Source organism: Aythya marila (genome assembly GCF_965140915.1).
Source record: "Aythya marila genome assembly, chromosome: 10".
In the NCBI taxonomy this organism is placed as follows: domain Eukaryota; kingdom Metazoa; phylum Chordata; class Aves; order Anseriformes; family Anatidae; genus Aythya; species Aythya marila.
In genome coordinates this window covers 20,876,983-20,899,567 of record NC_139051.1, presented here as the reverse complement: position 1 = coordinate 20,899,567, position 22,585 = coordinate 20,876,983, and the positions used below count along the sequence as shown (strand labels likewise).

Sequence of the window (22,585 nt, the reverse complement as noted above, 5' to 3'; positions counted from 1 at the left end):
TTCCTTATCCTTATCATTGTATACTCAGTTCTTCCCATGGACAGATCATAAGCATCTTTGCAGCAATGATAAAATATCAACAATTCTTGTCTGGATGAAGCAGTTGAACACGTTGCAGCCAGGAGACTCTTTTACAGAAGAAATTGCGTACTGTTAACTATTTTGTCACAAAGGCTATCTCAAACAAAGGAAGTAATCTCCGCTCAGCTTTTAATCCTAAAAGTGTGCTAAATGAGATTTTACACAGCACTCTGTGCAGACTATGTGCAGCTATACTTCTCAAACTCGTTGGCTATGACTGGAAACCTACTGATATCTAAAGGTGATGGAAACAACTCAAGGTAAAGTATGCACCTTAAATCTGTAGCAAGTTATAATATAACAAATTCAGGAAACTTTAGCTAATTAAAAGTTCCACAGACCTGGTTTGTCAATGGATGCATGATCACTTTTAGGAGAATGGGATAATAAATATTATGAGATCTCCTTAAAATCATTGTTAATGCAAATGACAGCCTGAAATTGAGGCTAAATAGGTATTTTCACACACATACACCTGGGAGGAATCTGTTTGTTTTTTTTATATATATATATTTTTAAATAGTTTATTAATAATTACTTAATAATTATAAGTTTACTTTACTTGGTTAAAATAATACAAGCTGCAAATGGAGAAGTCTGTAAGTCTTTACAACTAGAAATGCTAAAGACTCATAAGGTCCATTTCATGGCCAAAGATGGCATGATCATCACAATTCTGTGTTAGAGCTTACTGCAAGTTTTCCATTATTTATTACTATCTCTGTCCTTCAGATTATCTTCTTCTGCTGAAGAAGTTAATGCTCTACTCTTATAATTGCTGATGTCTGAAGTTTTGTCTTTGTCTCTGGAATGGTTTTTGTGATCTGAGATTCATACTGAACGGACATATTTAAAAAAATAAAATAATATATATATATCACTGCATGTGCATACTGGATTCATTTTTCAATAAAACACACTTCAATGTCTCTGTATATGGGGTTATGAAGTAGAATACTAGAAGTGTGATTGCTAAGATGGATGATGTATCTTTAAAACTTTTTATAATTTTATACAAAAGTAATCCAAAAAATAAAATAACATTGTTTGCCTTAAAGAACAACATATACAATGTAATAAAAATTGATGTTAGAAAGAATTCTCAAATAGATTTGTGAACTTTTTTGACCATAGTTATTTGGATTTTGAATTACATGTTCTCCAGAAAGCCCAACCCAGCTCAATTTTCATTACAGGAAATATCACAAAGTACTTTATGTAACTACTTTTAGTATTGTTATTATTATTATTATTTTAATGTGCTGAACAGCCCTGAATGAATTTTGGGCTACTCCAAATGAATCAACTACTGAACAGGTAGGAATACAGTCAGAACAGTGGTCCAGGTGGTGGAAAATGTAGGGATTTCGTTGGAAATACATTAATACAGGACATGCAGCACCTCTGAGAAAAGAAAGGCGTGCCTAATTCAAATGCTGAAACAGTCAGGAATAGATCTTTACATCCAGACTAGAACACAGATAAGAAAAGACAACAGAGAGACAGAGAAAATTAAAACTTATGGAATACGACAAATAATGTATGTTGGTTTCTACTATAAAAAGAATAGACAGGAATTTGTGAGAACTTGAAGATCTTCAGAAGAGATGAAGAGGGGTTGTTTAAATACCAGAGTTTTCAGTGGTGGGGGGAAACAGTTTTCAGTTTGCTGTACAAATACTTTTTATCACTTTGTTGTAAAGGGTGTAAATGGCAGCAAAAGCTAAGAACACACTGACTGCTCACTTCTGGCGATACAGATAGCAGCTTCTCTGAAAACAACTGAGATGTATAAAAACAGAATAAAACTGTATGAAAACTTTATAATTATATTAAACAATGGTATTCTACTTTTTAAATAGATCACAAAAACATTACATTGGCATGAATTACAGAGGCAAGCAGATTCTTGCCTTTTAATGTATGTTTTGCAACAGTTCTTTCGGATCACTGTGTGAAAAGAGAATTTCCTATTCATCTGATTTTTTGCCATGGTTCTTGAATATTGCTAGAATTACTATTTTTCAGGATAGTGCCCTTGAACTATGTGAATACAGCCTGAAGTTTTTGTTTCCAGTTGTATGAATTTATATTTCATGATACCTTAATGCAGGCAGTTTGTTCAAGCACAGTTATCAGGTGACCCAGATTTCCTCACACAATTCGTTCAGTTTGGAGATCATGCAATGTTGTTATCAATAACTGGTTTATGTTTTCTTCCAAATTACTGATAAGAACTATACCTGAAACAATATCTAAAACCCAACTCTGATTTGCTAGAATCTTGCATATTTGATTCCTTCCCATGTATCAGTACAGACAGTACTTTGTTAACCATTTTTTAATTCACTCAACCTGTGACACATTGGTTGCTTGAACAAAATATCATATGGTATGATATTAAATGGTTTGCAAAAGCCTATGCATAAGACACTAAAAATATTATTTTTATCTACCAAATTAAATATTACGTAAAAAGTTATTTTGGTGAGATCACTAAGAACTACTGACTGATGTTATTTCTTTTCTATTTCTGAAGTGCTATTCATGTATTACTACTGCATAGATTCAATTCTGCATTTATATTATACTGGTAATAATTTATTTAATATTTGTGTGAACATCAGAGGCTAGTTTCTACCTCAGGTGGACAATTAAGAAGTAGAAAATAAATGCTTTAGAATAGTTTCATGTGACTTCCAAAACTGGATTAATAAAACAAAATTTCCTCCAATGCATATTTGAGATATCACTGTCAACCTCATAAATAAATGGATGTTTGTAAGTAGTCATAAAATGTCTAATATAAATTGCATTATATTTGGAAGGTGATTCCTAATTATGCCAGGAGATTAATTTTGCTTGAACATCACAGTGTACATTATAATCAACTTCATGTTCTACTACAACAGATATATAAATGGAAAATAAAGTTCTGTTAAATACTTACTTCATCATCACAACTTATAGCACATCTGCCATCAAGAGATGCACACTAGAGACAATACCAAAAATCAATAAAATATTTCAGTTTTAGTTTTATAATAAAAATAAAATGACATTTCCAAAATCAAGGTGAGCACAATTATAAAAATTTGGACATTGTTTCAATTTTTATCAAAGCCAGAAATTGTTCTAAAAACAAGAGTAGGGAAGTATTCAATCTATTCACCAATCATGTTCTGTTCCATAAAGAAAGGGTGCATTCACAAGGTATCATTGTCAACTGCTATAAACACCTTCATCTCCTTTGTGTTAGCAGCTTTTGACCATTTGTCAACAAGAATACATGATTTTCCAGTGGGGTAGGGTAGGACCAGCATTTTAGGAATCATTCTCTGAAATAGTATGGTTCCAATCTATTCTCAAAATAGGGATGAAATCTCCTAATGATTAGAAAATGTATGATCAGCTCTTCAGTGAACACAAATTCTATATACTAAAACTTTAGGTATAGTTTATTAAAGACTATAGATGCCAAGCCTGATTCAGTAGCCTAGTTGACTAGTCAATGTACATGATATTGGAGTTAACTAAATGTTGGAAGAAAGGTACTAAGTTAGCAAGAAGACATATTTCTGCCTGTATTTCTATATCACTGAAAATGAATAAATATAACAGCTTGGTCTGCTGTTCCCCTTTTTCTGACAGAGAAAATTAATGTCAGGTCAACAAAGTAACTCCTTATATATAGGAGCATAAAATTAATTATCTTCCTATTTTCTTCACTGAAGATGGGATCAAGAGGACTGAATACTCCTTTGTCTAATTTTGAACTGGAAGGTATATATGAAGAGATAACTGTTTATATAACTCAAAATATATTGTTTGCAGTAGTTTTGTGGGAAAAAAAAAAAGTGCTGATCAATTGCACAGTTAGAAAGGTGCTATGGATTCAATGGCAAGAAAAATTTCAATTTAAAACATACCTGTCTGCTCGCAGTCCAGAATTTCCGCTGGAAAAAATCAAGTTTCATCTGGATACCCACAGCTGTGAAATATAGAAATAAAACCAATATGTTATAATACATTTCTTTAAAATAAATCAGAAGGAGAAATAGTCCTATAATAAAGAGAGAAAGCTAGTCTTGCAATAAAAAAACACAAATAATTAAATTGGAGACCACATAGTCACATTCTAAATAATTTATAGCTTGCTTAAATATGAAGATATTGCTAATATAATAAGCAGCAGAGCAACCATTATTCAGATTGCATATGTCTCCATATTAAGCAGCAGAATCACAAGCTGTGCATAAATACATTATACATTTTGTGCTGAAACCCACGAACGTTTGCTGAAACAACAGGAGAATACTGGTCAACATTTTAAGTGATCATTTGTTAGTGGGTCATTTCATCCATGAAGTAAGATGAAGATAAGAAGCCTTTTTCTAACATAAGATCTTTAAAAAAATGAAATTTCTACAGAACATAAGAGCAACCCTCTTCATGCAAATGACAGGATACAACCAGCTGCAGTTTTGTTTTCATAGTTTTAGCCCTATGAATTCTGAGGCTTCTTAGACAGACTGCAATAGGAAATAAATGATTAGGGAGGAAAACTGAGCCTGCTCACACTTAGACGATTGCCCATGATTTCAAGAGTAGTCTAGATTTGTAGAAACTGAAGGGCTAAACATTACCAGTTACTGTCTTCCTTATTTTTTCAAAAATCTCAGAATCACAGAATCACAGAATTTCTAGGTTGGAAGAGACCTCAAGATCATTGAGTCCAACCTCTGACCTAACGCTAACAGTCCCCACTAAACCATATCCCTAAGCTCTACATCTAAATGTCTTTTGCTACATATTTTGCCAGTTAAAGTACAAATTAGTTTTGGAGGTATTTCTGCACATGGTTAAGTGACTCAGTTTATTTCTCTACCCCTTTTAGAGAAGCTCTACCACTAATCTATGAGGTACAGTATCATTTAACGAGGTAAAACAGCAATGCATCTTAAACTTTAGTCTAGGTCAAGGTCATGCAATGTTATAATGGCAACATTTAAGTATAACACGGAACAGAATACATATTTCCCATAATTTTGAAAACATTGTCGCTATTTTTAGAAAATTAAGTGCTACATGATCTGTAACTATGTTTCAAGATAGAAGAAGAAAACACAACTTCCATAAACACTGTATAGTGAAAGAAGCATGGGAATTTTCTTTGAAGAAGCAATTTTTACTGTGAGATTTTAATCTCACCTTTTACTTTTTTTGTTTTCATTTCACTGTCTTGAAGAATCCACGTAGCAACTTCCATGTCAGTGAATGAATAATTTCTAAATATCCAAGTGATATATAAAAAATGACAATTATGGATGTTTCCTATAATTCAGCCTACAAGTATATGAATCAGTCAATATTCAAAAAGAATTAACAATGCTAGTGTATGGAATAATATTTTTTTTAACCCTTAAGGTGATAATAAAGCATTTTTGCAAGCTTTTTCCTACGCTTTTCAAGAACATTGTAGCCATTGCAGGACATATATATTGCCATGCTTTAAGAACTATTCAAATACACTTCAAAAGTTTTTAGAGCCAATACATTCTTCTGAGCAATCTCTAGTCCTTCAGCTTTCAGAACTTCAGAATGAAATACTGGTGCTTCAAGTTACTTTATATTTAAAACCTTGTTTTATGACTTGGCAACATGTCAATTTAAAAAACAATAACAACAAAAAGACAACCTTCAAAATCACAAACCACTGAGTCACTAATTCTTTGTTTAGTCTCTTGGAAGTAACAGCTACCATCAAGGTAAGAGGGTTAGAGGAAGAGGTATTGTTCAGCATGGTATCCACATATACTATCCATAGTATCCACACATTTTTGTTAAAAAAAAAAAAAAAAAAAAAAAAAAAAAGCTATAGTTGATCTTTACACAGAATATTTATTTAAATTTCGTTCAACATTTGTAGGCTTGGTTCAACAAAAAAGGCCAATGGATACAAGGGATACTCTTCTTTAGCCAGGAAAAATGAGCATTCAGAGATGAGGAGAAATGTTTTTGTCTTCTCCGCTGCCTTTCCTTTGTACTGTTACTGAGAAGAATGGGCTAGAGCTGAAGGAACACAGAAGACCAACTAATGGCAGCTGCTGGAGGGACATTAAGGCTCCTTCTTCATGTACCTATTTTCTGTACTACAAAATGTGCCATTTCAAATGAATATTGCAAATCCAAATATTTGTATCAACAATACTAGCAAATTTACGTAGACAATTCCACTGAATAACTTTAACACTGCTTATAGATAGCAGACATTAACTCCCTGAGACTTCTTTCCTTTGCTTGATACAGTGACCAGTATTCTGTAGCACATATCCCATGAAATACCAGATGGTTGAGAATTACAGTTAAATTCTTGGCTCAGTGATAATTTTTGTTAATTAATCCAGTTCCTTATGCAGTTATTCCATGGCTGAGGGTAATCTTTCATTGTTTCTGTGGGATGCTGTAAGGATAAAATTATTCAGAAGTGCTCAACTTCTACAGAGCTCAGGGCTGTTTAGTATCAAGGCAAAACTGAATGAAAGAAAATAACTTCTCAGAATAGATCAGAATTGCTTGTGTTCATTTCAAGATCTCCATGGATAAGCAAATGGACAGAAAGATAAAGAAATCTTCCTCAATAAATGACTCCTGTTCTGTGCACAGAATTATAAGAGCTCTTATGCTCTTATATAAGTAAAAAGTACCAACTCCTACTGAAAATAAGAGAAGAAAATAGATCAGACTGATTTATTTCAGGCAAGAGAGGAGACAAGTCTCCCTATAAACCTGGGATAGGGATTCCAAATACAAACCGAAGGAAAAAGTAGTAAAATCTAAAAGCATTTCCATACTGTAGAATACCTATAGAATTTAACACTGTATAAAAGGACTAGATCAGCACAGTTAGAGAAATATCTTAAGATCTCCGTTCCCTTTTTCCACAGAAAGTAGAGTATAGCTAACCTAAAATAATTTCTTATACACTAAAGATGCTCAACATCCTATTGCCATCCTATGGAATTATTTTAAGTGAGATTTGTCTTCAAAATAAGAAATCTTGGAGACAGAATTGAAGCAGGATTATTTTTTTTTTTTATCTGTATCGCCGTTGTACATTAATCTGAGACTCCCTAAGATTCTCTCCTTTCTGACTACTCCTATTACTTGTTGTTACTGTTAAAATAACTGGGAAATAATCCAGCAAATCCTTAGCTACTTAAAAAAATAAATTACACTTCTTTTGTTTATAGTCTAAATCTTTGTTTCAGTTCAAAATATCTCTCTCTATGGTTTTAGCTTAGCCAAAGAACGAGATGTTTAATTTTACACTCCAAAACATAATACTGAGCAATAAACATTGTAACTGCCAAAAAGTACCTCTATTACAGATTCCTGGAAGATTCTCACCTCCAAAGGCAATGCCCGTCAAAATACTTACACAAGTTACAGCTACATATGTAACGGCTACAGTATAAAACACGTGGTAGGTAGTGTAATTAAAAAGATAACAGATTTTCTTTTAACTCAATACAGACAAGTCTTAGCTAATAAATTAAAGCTATTCAGAGTATAGCAATATATAGTAAAATAATTATGGTCCAGTATCATCTAATATAGCTATATTCCCAGTAATAGTAATTGTTTCATCACAGTGGGATACATAAAAGAAAATATGAATTAGCACTTATTGAATGTGTACTTCCTAGACTGCTTCTAATTCCAGTTTCAGTGTACTTGCACAGTAAAATCCAGTTTCACCCTTCCAAACTTCACACTTCATTCAGTTTCCTTCCTGACCTCAGCGATGTTTTTGATTCTACCCATACCTTCCTCTTCTCAAACCAGTTCATTTTCTTCTCTTCAAACAGAAGATGCCCAGAATTTTCTTTTAACATGAAAAAAATATTAGTGTTAAGCTTAGGAATAGAAAATTTCAGCCTAAATAGTTTAAGTCTTGCTAAGCTTTAATACACTGAAAACAGAAGCTTATAATTGGAAGCATTGGGCAACCTTAATACTTGGTGGTGATGCCAGCCATCCCAGTAACTAACTGTTATAATTATCCCATGATAAAAGTATATAGTTAGCAAAAAGATGGTGCAAAATATTAAGTAATTGTGTACTTTCTTCTATTTTTCTTACAGTAAAGAACAGTCCTACCCATGGAAAACTAAATATCATTTGTGTATTTGGCTAAGACACTAATATTATTCACAAACTATGTTTTTTTTTAAATCAAGATGGAGTGTTTTTTGTTTGTTTGTTTTTGTCATTGTTGGTTGTTGTGGTTTTATTGTTTTTTGGTTTTGATTTTTAATATACATATAACTTAGTGAAGATTTCTAATGTGCTTTACTACTTTTCTGGTAGTTTCTTCAAAATGATACCTTCATGCTTAACCTCACATTGTGGGGAGTTTCAGGTAGTGCCTGGTACTAATTCCATTCCATGAGTGAACTCACCAGATTGTGTCAATGTTATAAATAGCTATGAATCACAGTGTGAAACTCTCTCTGGATAAGCCATCTCACTCATGCAAATGTAACCACCCTAACAAACTTTTAGCACTGAATTAGTATATCATCTGAAAAGCCCATACTACAAAAGAAATTCAGAGAACAGTACAAAACATGGCTTTAAAATACTTCATAAAAGTATACCAGATCGAAAGAGCACAAGACAATAGTATAGAGAATTTCCTAATTGTTTTATTGCCCTGAATTTTTCATACTGTACTGACACTTGCTTTTCACTGATAAATAGCATAAAAGTATTTCTTTCCTCAATGAAAAAATTACAGCTAATAACTTTTTGTAGCTGAAAAGATGCTGTCAATCTCTGTTGGGCTGAAAATGAAAAGTTTTCAACAAGCAAACCAACAAAAATAATATATTTTTCAAATGTGTGTACTGAATATTTAGATACCCCTAAATAATTTTATTTTTAAAATCCATTTGAATGTGCACATACCTTTCTTTTTTTTTTTTTTTTAACTAAATTTGATCTACTGTGCCTCATTAAAATTTACAGATTGAATTCCCCAAATACAAGTCTCTTACTAACCTAGATACAATGCAAAATACAAATAATCTCAAAGTTTGAATTGTTTTGGATTCTAAAAGTATTTGAAAAAAAAATCTTGTGTTACTGGTATTTTACTTTTATCTTTTTATCTTCAAATAAGTGGGATGACTACACATAAATTTATAAGTACTATGTAAGTATATAGTATATATGTGCCTGTGCTTTGTTATGCAAGACAATAGTTTTCATAATATGTCATAAGATCTTAGCTAACACACAGAACACTTTCTTCATCAGGTGTATTGGGATGCAACATGTAAATATGTGAATTCTTAAATGGACAAGGGAAAGTAGAAGCTCTCCCTCTTTATTCACTGACCTTAAACCTACTACTTTCTCCAAGAAGATGTTTAGGATTGGTGGTAGAAGCAGCTGTCTGGGTGGAAACTCCCAAGATACAGGGAAGGCAGTGGCAAGTGGTATTTCCTGGAGGCCAAGTTTAAGCAAAAAGGGAGGAGATATTCGGATCTTGATGTAAGGCCAAGCTGAAAGGGGAGCAGGATGATGATTGGTGTGAGGCCAAACTTCATTCAAACTCAAACCAAAAAAAAATGAAAGCTGAAGGGCTTGGTTTGCAGTCAATCCCTGAAAAACTGAACTGTGGAGGGCAGTCTGTGAACATCATCATAAACCAGACTCCTGCTGACTCCCTGACACATATCTTTCTTATGGAGGACTAATGAAGTAGCAGCAGGAACAGAAGGAAACACAAAAAGGACATAAATTGAGCGAAAACATTAAAAAAATATATATAGATGTTGTTAACTGAAAGTCTATTGCCTTTTCTGGAAGCTTCACCGAGGAACTTGGAAGAAAACAGGTTATCTGTAAATTATCATTCACACAGTTATGCCGTATTTCAAACTTTAGAGGATAGCAGCTGATGTGCTGATGTGCTGCCAACACTGTAACAGTGTAACACTGTAACAGAAAGACCCAACACAAGGGTTCCCACAAAAATCCACTCTTTTACCCCGTGATAAATTCTCGGTACCAAGTCTACAGCTCAGGGGAGCTCCTAGGAAATCCATTTGTAATTTTTTCCAATAAAAAAATATTCCATAAGCCTGGAGGGAGGTAACCACTTGGCATACAAAATTACACTAAGTGCACTTTGCTGGAAAGATACATACCTTGTTCCTGAGAAGCACAAGGAGTACATTGACGGTATAAAATAGGGGTTTAGACTGTAAAATTTAAAGGGGATGAGGTGGGGCATGGTTAAGCCCCTGTCTGGAGTATTCTCCCTGTGATTTTTAGAATACACCTGACACCTACTGACACGTGGTTCATTGCAATAGCCAAAGGGGATAAAAAAAAAAAAAAAAGTGGGTTGAGTAGTATTTTTATTATCCTCAGGAATGCTTCAGTAGCATGCAAAGAGAAGGCAAGCACCATCAAAAGAAGGAAAGCTGCTGCTGGTGGAGTTTTTACAAGGAGTTCCTGTGAAGCTTCACCTTTTTTTTTCCAGTATCTTCTCTGCAAGCCAGTAGTGTGACAACTTTCCGAATTTTGATGGTATAGGGAGCATGTGAGACAAATCTGCCCACATTATCACTAAAACAATGAAGTAGTGTTGGCATTTTAACAACTTCTTAACTATTGCTTAGTTTTACAGGGCTTCCTTGCTCATTTTTGGCAATACTAAAGTATATCCCATGACTGAAACAAAAAAATAAGAACAGTATATATTTGTAAGCACATTTATAAATCTTAAGGGAGGGTCCATAGCATGCCAAGTTCTCAGAAGAAAAAGCTGTACTTCTTGCAGCTGAGGTCTTAATCTTACTAGTTAGAGTGGCTTAGCTAGTATTTCTTTCACATCTCAGCTAACAGGCTGTGGTTTCAAGTTTGCAATTAATGAACCTCAAGAGACTCAGTTCAGACAAACATCCAGAAATTAGGATCCTTATCTGAACTCTTGGAGGCTGTGACCAGATTCTCTTAGGAGATGTCGGGCTCTTGACTTCCACTTTAACAAAAATATGATGTGTTCAAACCTTGACAACATTTTCTTTTTTACAGAAATGCAAAAGACTACTATTCTTATTTACAAAGAGATTTATCCCTCCCAAACCGGGATCCTAAAATAGAAGAATGGCTACAAGGTATCCTACTACTAGGCACAATTTTTTTGGATTGAAGATAGATTTTGTGGATGTGTCCACTACAAAATGAACCCATGAGGTCTCTGTCCGGTTTCTCCCATGTCAGTTCAATGGCTTCTAGCCTACCATTGAACTAGAAGGCAAGACATGAATCTTCTACTACCAAACTTGGCATGAAGAGGAGAAAGAGACTTCATAATTCAAATCCTCCTACCTGCAGAACACACTGACTACTGACTACTTGCTCTACGCAGTTATTACCATAGATACTCGAATGCACATAAATTCAGTGAATATATGAAATATTACTAGTCAAACAGGTTTGTATATTGGGTGAGAAACCATGACAATTTTTTCAAAATTACATCATTTGGGAAAGAAAGTTTTGGATATTTTAATGACTGAATTATAATAACAACAGTGATATTCTCTATAAACTGCTCATTTGCCATGATTAGCAAATTACTTTGAATTACTAAAAATATAAATAATGTTATCTGAGGTCAAGTAATATATTGGAAGTTGTTGTATTAAGTATTCTGTATTTGCAAATATAAAGAAAAACAGTGCTTGTGGATTTGCATCACTCCCATGTCTTTACTAAACAATTTTAAGATGAAGCAATGTCAAAAGATACAGACATTCTAGATTTCCTTGAATAGTATTAGCTGCAAGACAAGCTTTATCTTTTTTTTTTTTTTTTTTGGTATAATAATTTTTTTGTTTAAGTGCTGCATAAAAAAGAAAACAGAAGACTATTTGTTCAACAAAAATAGGAGTTCGTATTTGAGCTATAAACTAGCATTCCTGCAATATCCAGAACTAAAAATTTAAACCATGTCAGGAAAGAAAAGTAAAGTCTGATTAATAGCACTGAAAGATTTTCCAGCATACTGAAACACAAGCATTCTTCTTTTTCATATTCTCCTAATTTATATGTGTTAAAGAAGAGAAATACTATTTTTCGAGATATATTAGTAGCTTGTTGATTCTCAGTATATTACTTATAAACACCTCACTTGAAAAGCTAATCAGTTTTTAAAATGATGGATTTACATTCTCCGTATCAGAACATTTTCACATTTAGTTAACTTTATTATTTATATTATACTTACTTATTACTTTATTACCACTCTTTGAAACTCTGTCAAGATATATCAATTATTTATTTTAGGAATTAACTATACTGGAGAAAGTAGTTTATCTTCTGTTTTCTTTAGGTGTGTGAACTGGAAAATAGTGCCACCAACAGGTCAGGTACTGAGGGATGGTATAACAGTCTTCTACTTTACTTGTCTACTTATTTCAGGAAAAAGAACAAGTTAACATCTTCAGAATTGCTACACAAGCCTACAGATCCTTCAGCACGAAAATTTGCTTAGGTCTGAATATTCATTAATTGAGAGAGATCTTCATATTACTGAAAACCAGCCAAGAGCTTATTTGCTTCATTAGATAAGTGAAACATTTTGCAACTCCTTGATGTTGCAATATACAAAGAACAATGTATTCTTATATATGGCCAAATACATAAGTTCATAATCTTTTGAAAGGATACTCCCAGAAAATAAGAAGAAAGACAATTTGTCAAAAATGTTGAAACTGATAAAATTAAAAGGCACTTAGAGATTTCTAAAATTTATTACTAAAACATCATCATTGCCTGAGATCAGTGTCCCAGGTTATGACTGTCCATGAACTTCTCTATGTGAGTTATTAACTACTGGAAATAGTATAAGTGCTGATGTGCCTTCCACAATAACAGGGCAAATGTGCCAGATTTATATTACATAATCCATTATCCAGATGCTTCAACAAGTAGTATATTGTGATTTATATCCTAACAATTAGTAGGATTTAGCTTTCAATACAGCTGTGAAGTATCTTTTAGAAGAATAATTTTTATTTGTTCTTTTTTTCTTAAAGGAAATCAATACCATAGATACCAGCTGTAATCCTTTCTAATGAAATAGCTTTGAAATAAATGGGGAAGTTTTAATGAAGGATAGATGCATTTGACATTTCATTAAACTAAAGATCTATCATACAAATTAACTTTTCTGTCAACTAAGTTGCAAGTTAGGTGCAAATTCAATTGGGGCTTATGCCTAAAAGGTGTTGAGCATTGCTAGTGCTCATTGAAATATGTGAGAGTTAAGGGATGCTCAGCCTACGTCTTCAAATATCAATTCAGAAAAGACTTTTGGTAAGAATTTACAGAAATTATGTTGTTGTATAGAGGGTAACATCTCATTGACTTAGAAAGTCAGCCTGGCAGAAGCCAAATTTCTATAGTTGTTAAGGCACATACTAAGGGCTGGCAGATACCGATGGGATTTCTAGAAGCTCTCATCTCATACTGCAATCAGTAAATGTTAGGGGGTTCTTCTGAAGTCCCTGTTGTACTCATTTCATCACTACTAGGCAATAAGTAACTTTGAAATACCATTTTGCAAAAGGTAGGCACTTGTACATGACAGAGGCATTTAAAAATGACAGAGGCCCTCTTGAAAATGTTACTACAATTTACTAAAAACATATTTAATTTTCTAAAAGGGTCAAATCAATCAACTTTGAAATTTACTTCTATTTTACAAACAAGGATACCAGAATCTTTTCCAGAAGTAATAAATCTTCTCAGTGTGTCTATGAGGGAAATAAAGATTATCTCAATTTTTTTCATAGTACAGAGCCAATATGCCTGAGTCTTTCATTAAAGGCTCTCTTTGTTTCATTAATAAATAAATAAATAAATAACACAAATTAGAGATGCAGTAAGCTATTAACACCATCAATGAAGTATACGTACATAGATGTATTTTATATTTGCATCTTGACTTTTACATAAAAAATTATTAAAAAAAAGAGAGGGTCCACAGATTTTCCTGCTTTATTCCGTACTTTTAAGTGCAGTTAGAAAGCATTTGTAAGGGTGGAAGACTATGATTTCTGTATGTGTAGAGATACTCATACTGTGCTGACTTCATAATTAAGATTCTTTTTCATTTAATTAAATCAGATTAGATTATGGTACTGATTATGATCATTTCCACAAATCAGCATTTTAACTAAGTTTCCATGGAAATGCTATATGCCCCTGTTTTCTTTCTAGACAAGGCTATGCCTGTTTAACAACTTGAAAAAGTTTGATGAGGACAACATATTTTGTTTAAGTTACATTAACTGGGGACAATATTTCCTAATTACATTACCAGAAGAAGCATTTAGAGCAGTACTTTTTAGCATGGGAAACCCTCCATCAGTGAACCCATCTTAATCTCTGAAAAACAGGAAACATCATCATTGCCTTTGCTTATCACAATGAAAATGTGCTAACTGGTCTTATATTTATAAAATAATCTCTTTTATTAAATGACAGTGCTGGTCTTGTTTTACAATCTTCATACTGAAAGACATTATCCTATTGCATCTGAATTTCTGATAAACTTCTAACAGAGAGCACATGCCTATGAAGTCTGGGTGGTCCAGTGGCTTTAGCAGTGAAATGGAGTTTGAATACTGGCTCTGTTCCTTGCTCTGATGTTTACCTGTTGTGCAACCTTGAGCAACTCATCCTACCTTTCAGCTCTCCGTTCCTTGTTAGTAAACTGGGAGGAAGGGCATTTCACATTCTATCAAAAGTGATTTGAATTTTATGAACAAAAGCAGTAACAGCTAAGTATTATAATCATACGTTGCACATTAGGGTGTGATCTGGAAACAGGTATAACAACTTGCATGAAGCATTTCTGGGTGAGAAAAATATGGCAGGATTTGAAAAACCTGTATTCCACACTACAGCACTTTCAGTTTCACAAAATACAAATTTTCACTTAAGAGCTATGTTTGGAACATTATATCCCGAAGTCATCAAGAACTATCAATTACAGAGAAAGAGAGTCGTCTACTTTTTTCTTCTTCCTAGAGGGTTTAGAGAAAGACAGCTTGTAGCAGTAATGAAAACCTATTTAAGATCTTACCAACACCAAAAAACAGAGGTATGGAAATGATTAGTTCTCTAAACTAGGCATACGATGCATAACTTCTTCAGCTTCTAAAAACAGAAGCCTACTTTCTCCCAATAGGCACTTTCAGAAACAGAGAAGACAGTAATACTATTCTTTGAATTTATCTATTCTAACTCTGCTGAAACACAGAGATGGAGAGAAATTGGACACCACGCAATGTACTGTCCTTTTGAAAAGGGAAATGGATAAAAAGTCTCAACCAAAACATGAGGTCAGCCCTACCACTATGTTCAAAAATAACATCCTGCAAAACACAATGAAAGCAAATATAAAGGAGATCAGAATATACACTTTTTGACCAAGACAGCTATAGCTGTTTGGACAGACAAAGCTCAACTAGGATGGGAACTTTTGAGATTTTGTTCTATTTTAAATGGTATTAAAATAAGCCTTTGGATATAAAAGAGGGTACTGGTTTGCATTAATTATAGTACGTACTACCTGCGTACTTACAGCTTTACTCGGTGGTCATGAAATAGAAGTCAAACAATAACACTAAAGACAAAAAGACGAGAATAACATTTAAATCTTTCCTCAGCTTCAGATGTGATAGCCTACTTTTATACAGTATTTTTTCTTTATACTTGCCCACGGGGTTTCCAACTGCCATTATAGAATTGTTCTCCTACCAACTAATGCAGGTGCTTAACCCAGAAAGTTCATCCTCAGCATGTTAAGGGATAGTGAAGTAGAGACTACAGTTACAAGCTTGCTAATAATTTTGGTTTGTACAGAAAATAATAATAATAATTAAACAAAAACACACCTAGACATGACTGGATATTATGACTGACAGGACTTCTTCATTTATGCCAATCTTACTATAACATTTTCCGTTTGGTAAGATCCTTCTCATAATTAAATCTCATGGAAGGATTTTCATTTTTAATAAGTCAAGAAATGGCAAATATTGTACACTGTAGATAATCTATAAATTGGGATCACTGTTGAATAAGCTATATTCTAGTAATGAGAAAAGAAACCACAGAATGCACAGAATGAGGCCCTTTTGTGATTCTGGGGATAAAAAGAGGAAACTAAAGCAGACAAGATGATCATGAATAAGTTTAAAAGAGTAAGAACAGTGAAAAAGCAATTTTCCTTAAAAATTTCAATCTTTACTTTCCTTTACTTGACATTAAATTATCCCAATAAAGTAGATTCATTACTGCTGCTATAAACTGCACACCTCTATAACAAGGCTTTTATTACACCTTCTTTTTATATTTCATAGCTACTTTTTTTTTCTTGTTTTGGTTTGTAGTTTGGCATTGTTGTTTTGTTTTCACTTTATTTAAATGTATATTTATTACTCCTGCATAAATTTCCTCCCAGGGTATCTGAAATCCTTAATCATCATCCCAATATTTTTCTCCCACATGACATTTTTAGAATCAAGTTCCATGGCTTTTAAGAGTTCTGCTTATGTCAGAGGGGTAAAAAGGTTTAAATTTCAGTACCTGTTAAAGGAATTTAATTATCCAACAAGTTCTGTTTGGATACACTGTTCCTGTTGTTACTGTTCTTTGCTAATCTATATCAGATTTTCCAGCATTGTAATTCTTATTAATAAAATGCACTCTGCAAGACAACTTATTTTTCTGTTTCCTTGCTTTTTTTCTTTGAAAAGAGAACCTCTCAGTGGTTCAGAATTTTACAAATTCTGAACAGAAACATAATTATCCTTTATGCTAAGTTTCCCAGAATTTATCATGTCTGCAAACAGCAGAACTGAATAAACTTGAAGGGTAAGAAATGTATCTTTACACCTGTCTTACTCTGTCACTTCTTTTTAAACATTCTGTGGGAAAAGGAACTTTAAAACACACGGTGTTTAAAATTTGCTTTGAGGCTAAAAACAAAAAAAGAAAAAAAAAAAAAGAAATACAGAGGATATCAGTATGTCATGATGTCATGTGATCTCTAGGATCTTGTAGTATACAGAAGACCTTTGGTGCTGCTCCTATAGCAGTTAGAGCAGTCAGAATGATATGGATATCCAGAGTGGGAAAACAAGAAAAGCAGCTATGTACTGCTTTATAAAATATATTTGTTATTGAAATTAAGACCATCAGCAGCAAGTATATGTATCTGGCTCATTGCTGTTCACTGGAGTCATATGGAAAGTGTTTCCTATATTCTTACTCTTCCTATGAAATAGTCCCATTGACAATGAACACTGATGTTACAGTTTCTATTCATCCATATCCAGAGGCCTGCTAGGTTTTTTTGTTTGTTTGTTGATATGTAAATATGGGCATTCCCAACATTAATCAGTGAATTTTACTGAACTACTACTATCCTGCCATAAAAGCATGAAAGGAATTGATAAAGTATGAGTTCTATTTCATAACATCATTGGTGAGCAGCAGCTTAAGACAGAGTAACATCTACTGCCTTTTACTGTATTTCTTCATGCACTGAGAATATTTCAAAATCTTTTTAGAATAAGTTGCTCAAGAAAATTCCTTCCAACTCTTTCAATAAATTGACCATTCAGAATGTACAGGAAATTTATGTTTTGTTACTAAGTTTGAGCCCAGGGTGAGATATGACCATGGAGAGTAATTCTTTCTAAATATAAAAATAAGAAAATGAAAATACTAAGGAAAAGGTTAGAAAACAACTTTGTCTTCAGTGTAGAATGAATAAAGTATTCAGAACTATAGTGAAAATTACCTCAATTTCAACATATTTAAGAGAGGATAAAAAGGATATAAAATGTTTAGACAAAACAACGTGTACACTCATCCTTATTCTTACATGTATTTTTCTAGGTCCTGTGTTTTTTCCTTTCATTTCTGTTACCTTTTTGTCAAGCAATGCAGGTTTCTACTTACAGTTACAGCAAAATGAATTCATTAATGAAGCCTAATCATGTACACTTTGCCTACACATACAAAGATGTTCAGCTGTACTACAGGCAATTACCCTTCATCAGGAAAAACCTGAACTCCCCCACACATACCAGTTCTATTAGTGACAGAACAAATACCCTGCTGATACATACATGTATAATCTGCCTCTAGCCACAACTTTATCTGGCTTGCAATTAAGGTAAAGTAATTTCACATCTCTCTTCCTTGCACTTCTCATTCTGAAGGCCTTGCACCCCTTGTAATAAACTTTCTACTTTCTACCTACCTACATACCTACTATATGGTTAGTGCTTGAGCATTTTCCAGGCAACCCCTTCCCACATTCATATACTGCTTATTTAAGTTATGGGTAAAGGAGTACAAGCCAAGTTGGCTTCTAACTAATTATATTAGAGTAATTATGTTATATCACAACAAATTGCTGACTATTCTTTTTACTGGATTGAAAGTCTCACATCACGTTAGATAATTAAAAAAACTGAAAAAAAATCTGCAGACAAAGGATTGACCCAAACAGCTGTCTCCAGATTATCCACAAAGAGATGGATATTAATAAGAATTTTCCAGTCAAAACCAGAACACTTTGGGGATTAATGCACTTCTGGCCTAAACTGAGAAGGTGCTCACCTAGGCAGCCCCGGTGATACCAACTGACACTGTAGCAAACATCTCAATGGCTTTCAGTTTGTTGCAAATAGCAGAATAAGTTCCCCAGAGCTACCCAGCTTCCTTCCCCCACTGTAAATGTGCACCTGGAATGCTGCGTGCTCCTGCGCATCTAGTCCACTATTGTATCTCATACATTGGCCCCAACCAGAGGTGTCAGAAGAAGGTGTAAAAATTCTGATAAATAATAATTATGGTGGAAAAAAATTGCCCAGGGGGAAAGGTTTTTCTCCATAACTTGTGTCATTAGTGGTTGAATAAAGCCCTTAAGAGTGAAAGTTTATATACCTTCTAAATTATTGGGTTTTTTTTGTCTCACAAGGTAACTATGGCTCCAGATTATATATGCATCCTACTAATTTCTGGCCCAAGGATAACTTCCAGCAATGTGCTCTATAGATTCATTACTCATTTTATAAGCAAGTGCCAGATGTATCTAAGTGAGGCAAAACAAGTCACTGAAAATAGAAGAAAATGGGGCTCTTCCCTCAAAGTCAGTGATCCAAAATACAAAAATCACAACTTCCTGCTGGTTTCCTCATTTCTAGAATTAGAAAATACTGGTTCATACCTTAAAGAGTTACTAACAGACAATTCATAATGATTGCTAAAGAGAGGCATGAGCAACCTTTGGATATAAATTATGCCTCCTTTGTGATAACTAAGATTTGATGTCATTAGTCTCTGCTTGTTATTACTCTCCCCTTACTCTCCCTAACCACTAAGACTTCTGAATAAATCTACACAGACGCACAGACACCTTCTGAAATTTACTCCAGCTTTTTAAGGTTCCTCAGTGTTCCTCAAGCCTAATTTGGTTTGGTCCACAGACTTATACTTCTCAGGTGGAAGGCAGACAAGAATAGTTTCCAATGCCTTCCTCTATTTTTTTTCTACTTTTGAATATCTAGTTCCTTGACCGGCACAAGTTGAGAGGGTCCTAAACAGTTTCAGTGCATGGATTGCCTTTGTAGAAAGAAAAACATTTAACAACAAAGGCATATGATAGTTGACTAACAAATACAGATCCAAAATGAAGAGGAGTTTGCATTGCCCATAGTTTCCTTCAGGGCTTTCAGCACGAGTTTAGCTGTTTTACTAATCTGAAGACATACATTAGAAAGGCAAAAGCTCATACCATTTCCCTGCAAGCGTTGCAGCTTTAATACCTTCCCACCCAAAAGCAGCTGGAAGCAAGTCTAATAGAGAGAATGTACAGAATGTACAGAAATCATCTGTTGGGGGTTTAGCAGGTTTTTTTTTTTTGTTTTTGTTTTTCCTTTCTTTCCGTCTAATCATGTCTGTCTGGGCTTGATACTCAATGTAGTCAATATGTTGTAAATTCTAACTATTTGTTATATTTATTTGTCTCTTTTCTGCTAGAGTATAATTCACATAATTCTTTAGTTTTTCTTTAGTGTAGAAGAGATTATTTTTTTCTACATACTACTCCTTTCAAACAGAAAGCAATAACTAGTGTAACAAAGTATATGCTGGCACAGCAAACACTGAATTTCCCCTACCAGTAGGCAGGCTAGGACATTAGTTGACTGGGCTGTCTTGCCATTTGCAATGGGAAACGTATCTTGTTACAACAGGGCACAAGTTAATTTAAGCAGTCACAATAACACAGTTACTGCACCACATCAGACAACTGAAAAAGAATCCTGCTGGTTCTTCAAAAGGCCAGAAACAGAGTAGATTTCATGGTTGTTTTGTTTCTGGCAGATCTCTACCTGTGTCACAACTATAATTTTCCCCACATCAGACTTCTCTGTCATAACCAAAGTATTATTACTAATAAATGGGAATAGAATATGGATTATAGGTTAGGGAAAATTCTGTTTACAAAATATGTATATGAGTTCTCAATATAAGGAAAAAATAGCCGCATCTACATGAAAAGGAAATTGACAGATTTAATCATATGTTTCCAAATCTGAACTGGCATGAAGATTTAAAATAATAATAATAATAATAATAATAACTTCTTACACCACAATTCAGAGTACATAAAACAACCTCTGCATTATTGTTGGAACTGAACCTCCCACAGTGCTCAACTTTCTGTGACCCTGTCCTACAAACATCTCTTTAATATTATGAGTGCTAAAAATAATACAATTATAGCAGCACAGGCTTACCTAAAATAAGAGAGGCAGTTTAGAGATGTTCTTTATGGCTTCCATTAGATTACAAAAAAGTGCTGCAGAAGCTTGCAAGTCTACCTGGTCAGCAAACATGAGTTAAAAAGCAACAGCTAGTTAAGAATGAAAAAAAACAAAGCCAACCTAACAAAAAAACATCTTCGAATTCATGAGCTAAAATAAAATTTTAGATTCCAAAGAGAATTTAAAAGTGTGAAAAAGTATTACCATACAAAAAATATCAGAATACCAAACAAAAGCAGAATACCTAGCACCTCCTGTAATATAACCAAAAGTCATGAAAAGGGTTACCATTATTGCAAGGAATGGGTTATTTCAAGGACAGAGGAGTGTCATCTGTAGCAACAGGTACCTGAGGTAAAATTGTTCTTTTAAAGAACAAAGCAGAACACCTGGCTACAATTTCTAAGGATTATGGTATTTTACAATCACCCTGTTTACATTTAGTTCTGTTTTCATTAAAATGATTCACTGGTACTGCTTAGGATAGGCTTGTTTATGTATTTGTATGTATGTAAAGATACATGGGTTGGGAAGGGAAATAAATTATTTATGTAGTAAGATAAATGTATTGTGCAGCCAAACACAAACACAAGCACAAGAGAAGTGATTTGCTTTTACTTCTATGCTAAACTACAGTCTTCTTTCATCCTGTTTCAGGATGATGTATCATTCCCCATGAAAGTCAAGGACAATATGGTCTGCCATTTGCAGCACTATCCTAGTATCTTCAAGAAGAACAGTCACGTTTACTTTACAAAATGTCTCTTCTCCATTCTCTGGCACTGCCCAGCAATATTCACTGTTCCTTTGGATACCTTGACTGATTTCAGAAACAATTCAGCAAAGCACACAATAATAACAGTTATAACTCTGTACACAGTTTCCTTTAGAACATGCTTACTGAACTATTGTAGCACACTGCATCTCTTCTCCCAGGCCAAGAAAAGGGGATTAAAGATGTCCACTGAAGAGGGCTGGACAGCAGGTTGAGAGAGGAGACCCAAAGGACAAAAGGACTCAAAGGGAGGGCTAACAGATCTAATGGGAGATTTTTATATATATTTTATATGTATATATATATATATATATATAGTGTGTATATATATATATATATATAGTGTGTATATATATATATGTATATGTATATATATATATATATATATATATATACATATACATATACATACACGTATATATATAAAAGACCAGGCAGGCAGGTGAGATAGGGACATGGTCAGAGACAAAAAGCTGACCTGGAAGTTATAGAGAGGACTAAATCTGGTAGAAGGTAGCAGACATGAGAACTCCTTTGGAGCTCCCTTGCTGGAAATACCCAAGTTTCAGCTTGAAAGGGCCCTGGATAATCTCATGTAAGGCCTTGCTTTCAACAGCAGTTTGGAACAGATGATCTCCATATGTCCCTTTCAACCTTCACTTGTATGTAATACCTTCCATCATATTGCATGCAGCATACAAATTTTGTTCCAGAAAATGAGCTTTATTTGACCTTCTAAAAAGCACCTAAAAGAATTTGGACTCATGCAAGCAATGCTACATGTAAGAAC

The 22,585-nt window shown here is 33.8% G+C and overlaps 1 protein-coding gene across 1 annotated transcript in view; it reads right to left on the bottom strand.

Moving 5' to 3' along the window:
* The window catches only part of CACNA2D3 (calcium voltage-gated channel auxiliary subunit alpha2delta 3), a 463,161-nt gene that overhangs the window by 47,513 nt on the left and 393,063 nt on the right, over positions 1-22,585 (bottom strand). The window contains exons 28-29 of the mRNA XM_082768173.1: positions 4,011-4,072; positions 3,032-3,076 (exon numbers count right to left, since the gene is read on the bottom strand). Of these exons, the coding sequence (XP_082624299.1) occupies positions 3,032-3,076; positions 4,011-4,072 (107 nt within the window). The remainder of the gene's footprint in view (positions 1-3,031; positions 3,077-4,010; positions 4,073-22,585) is intronic.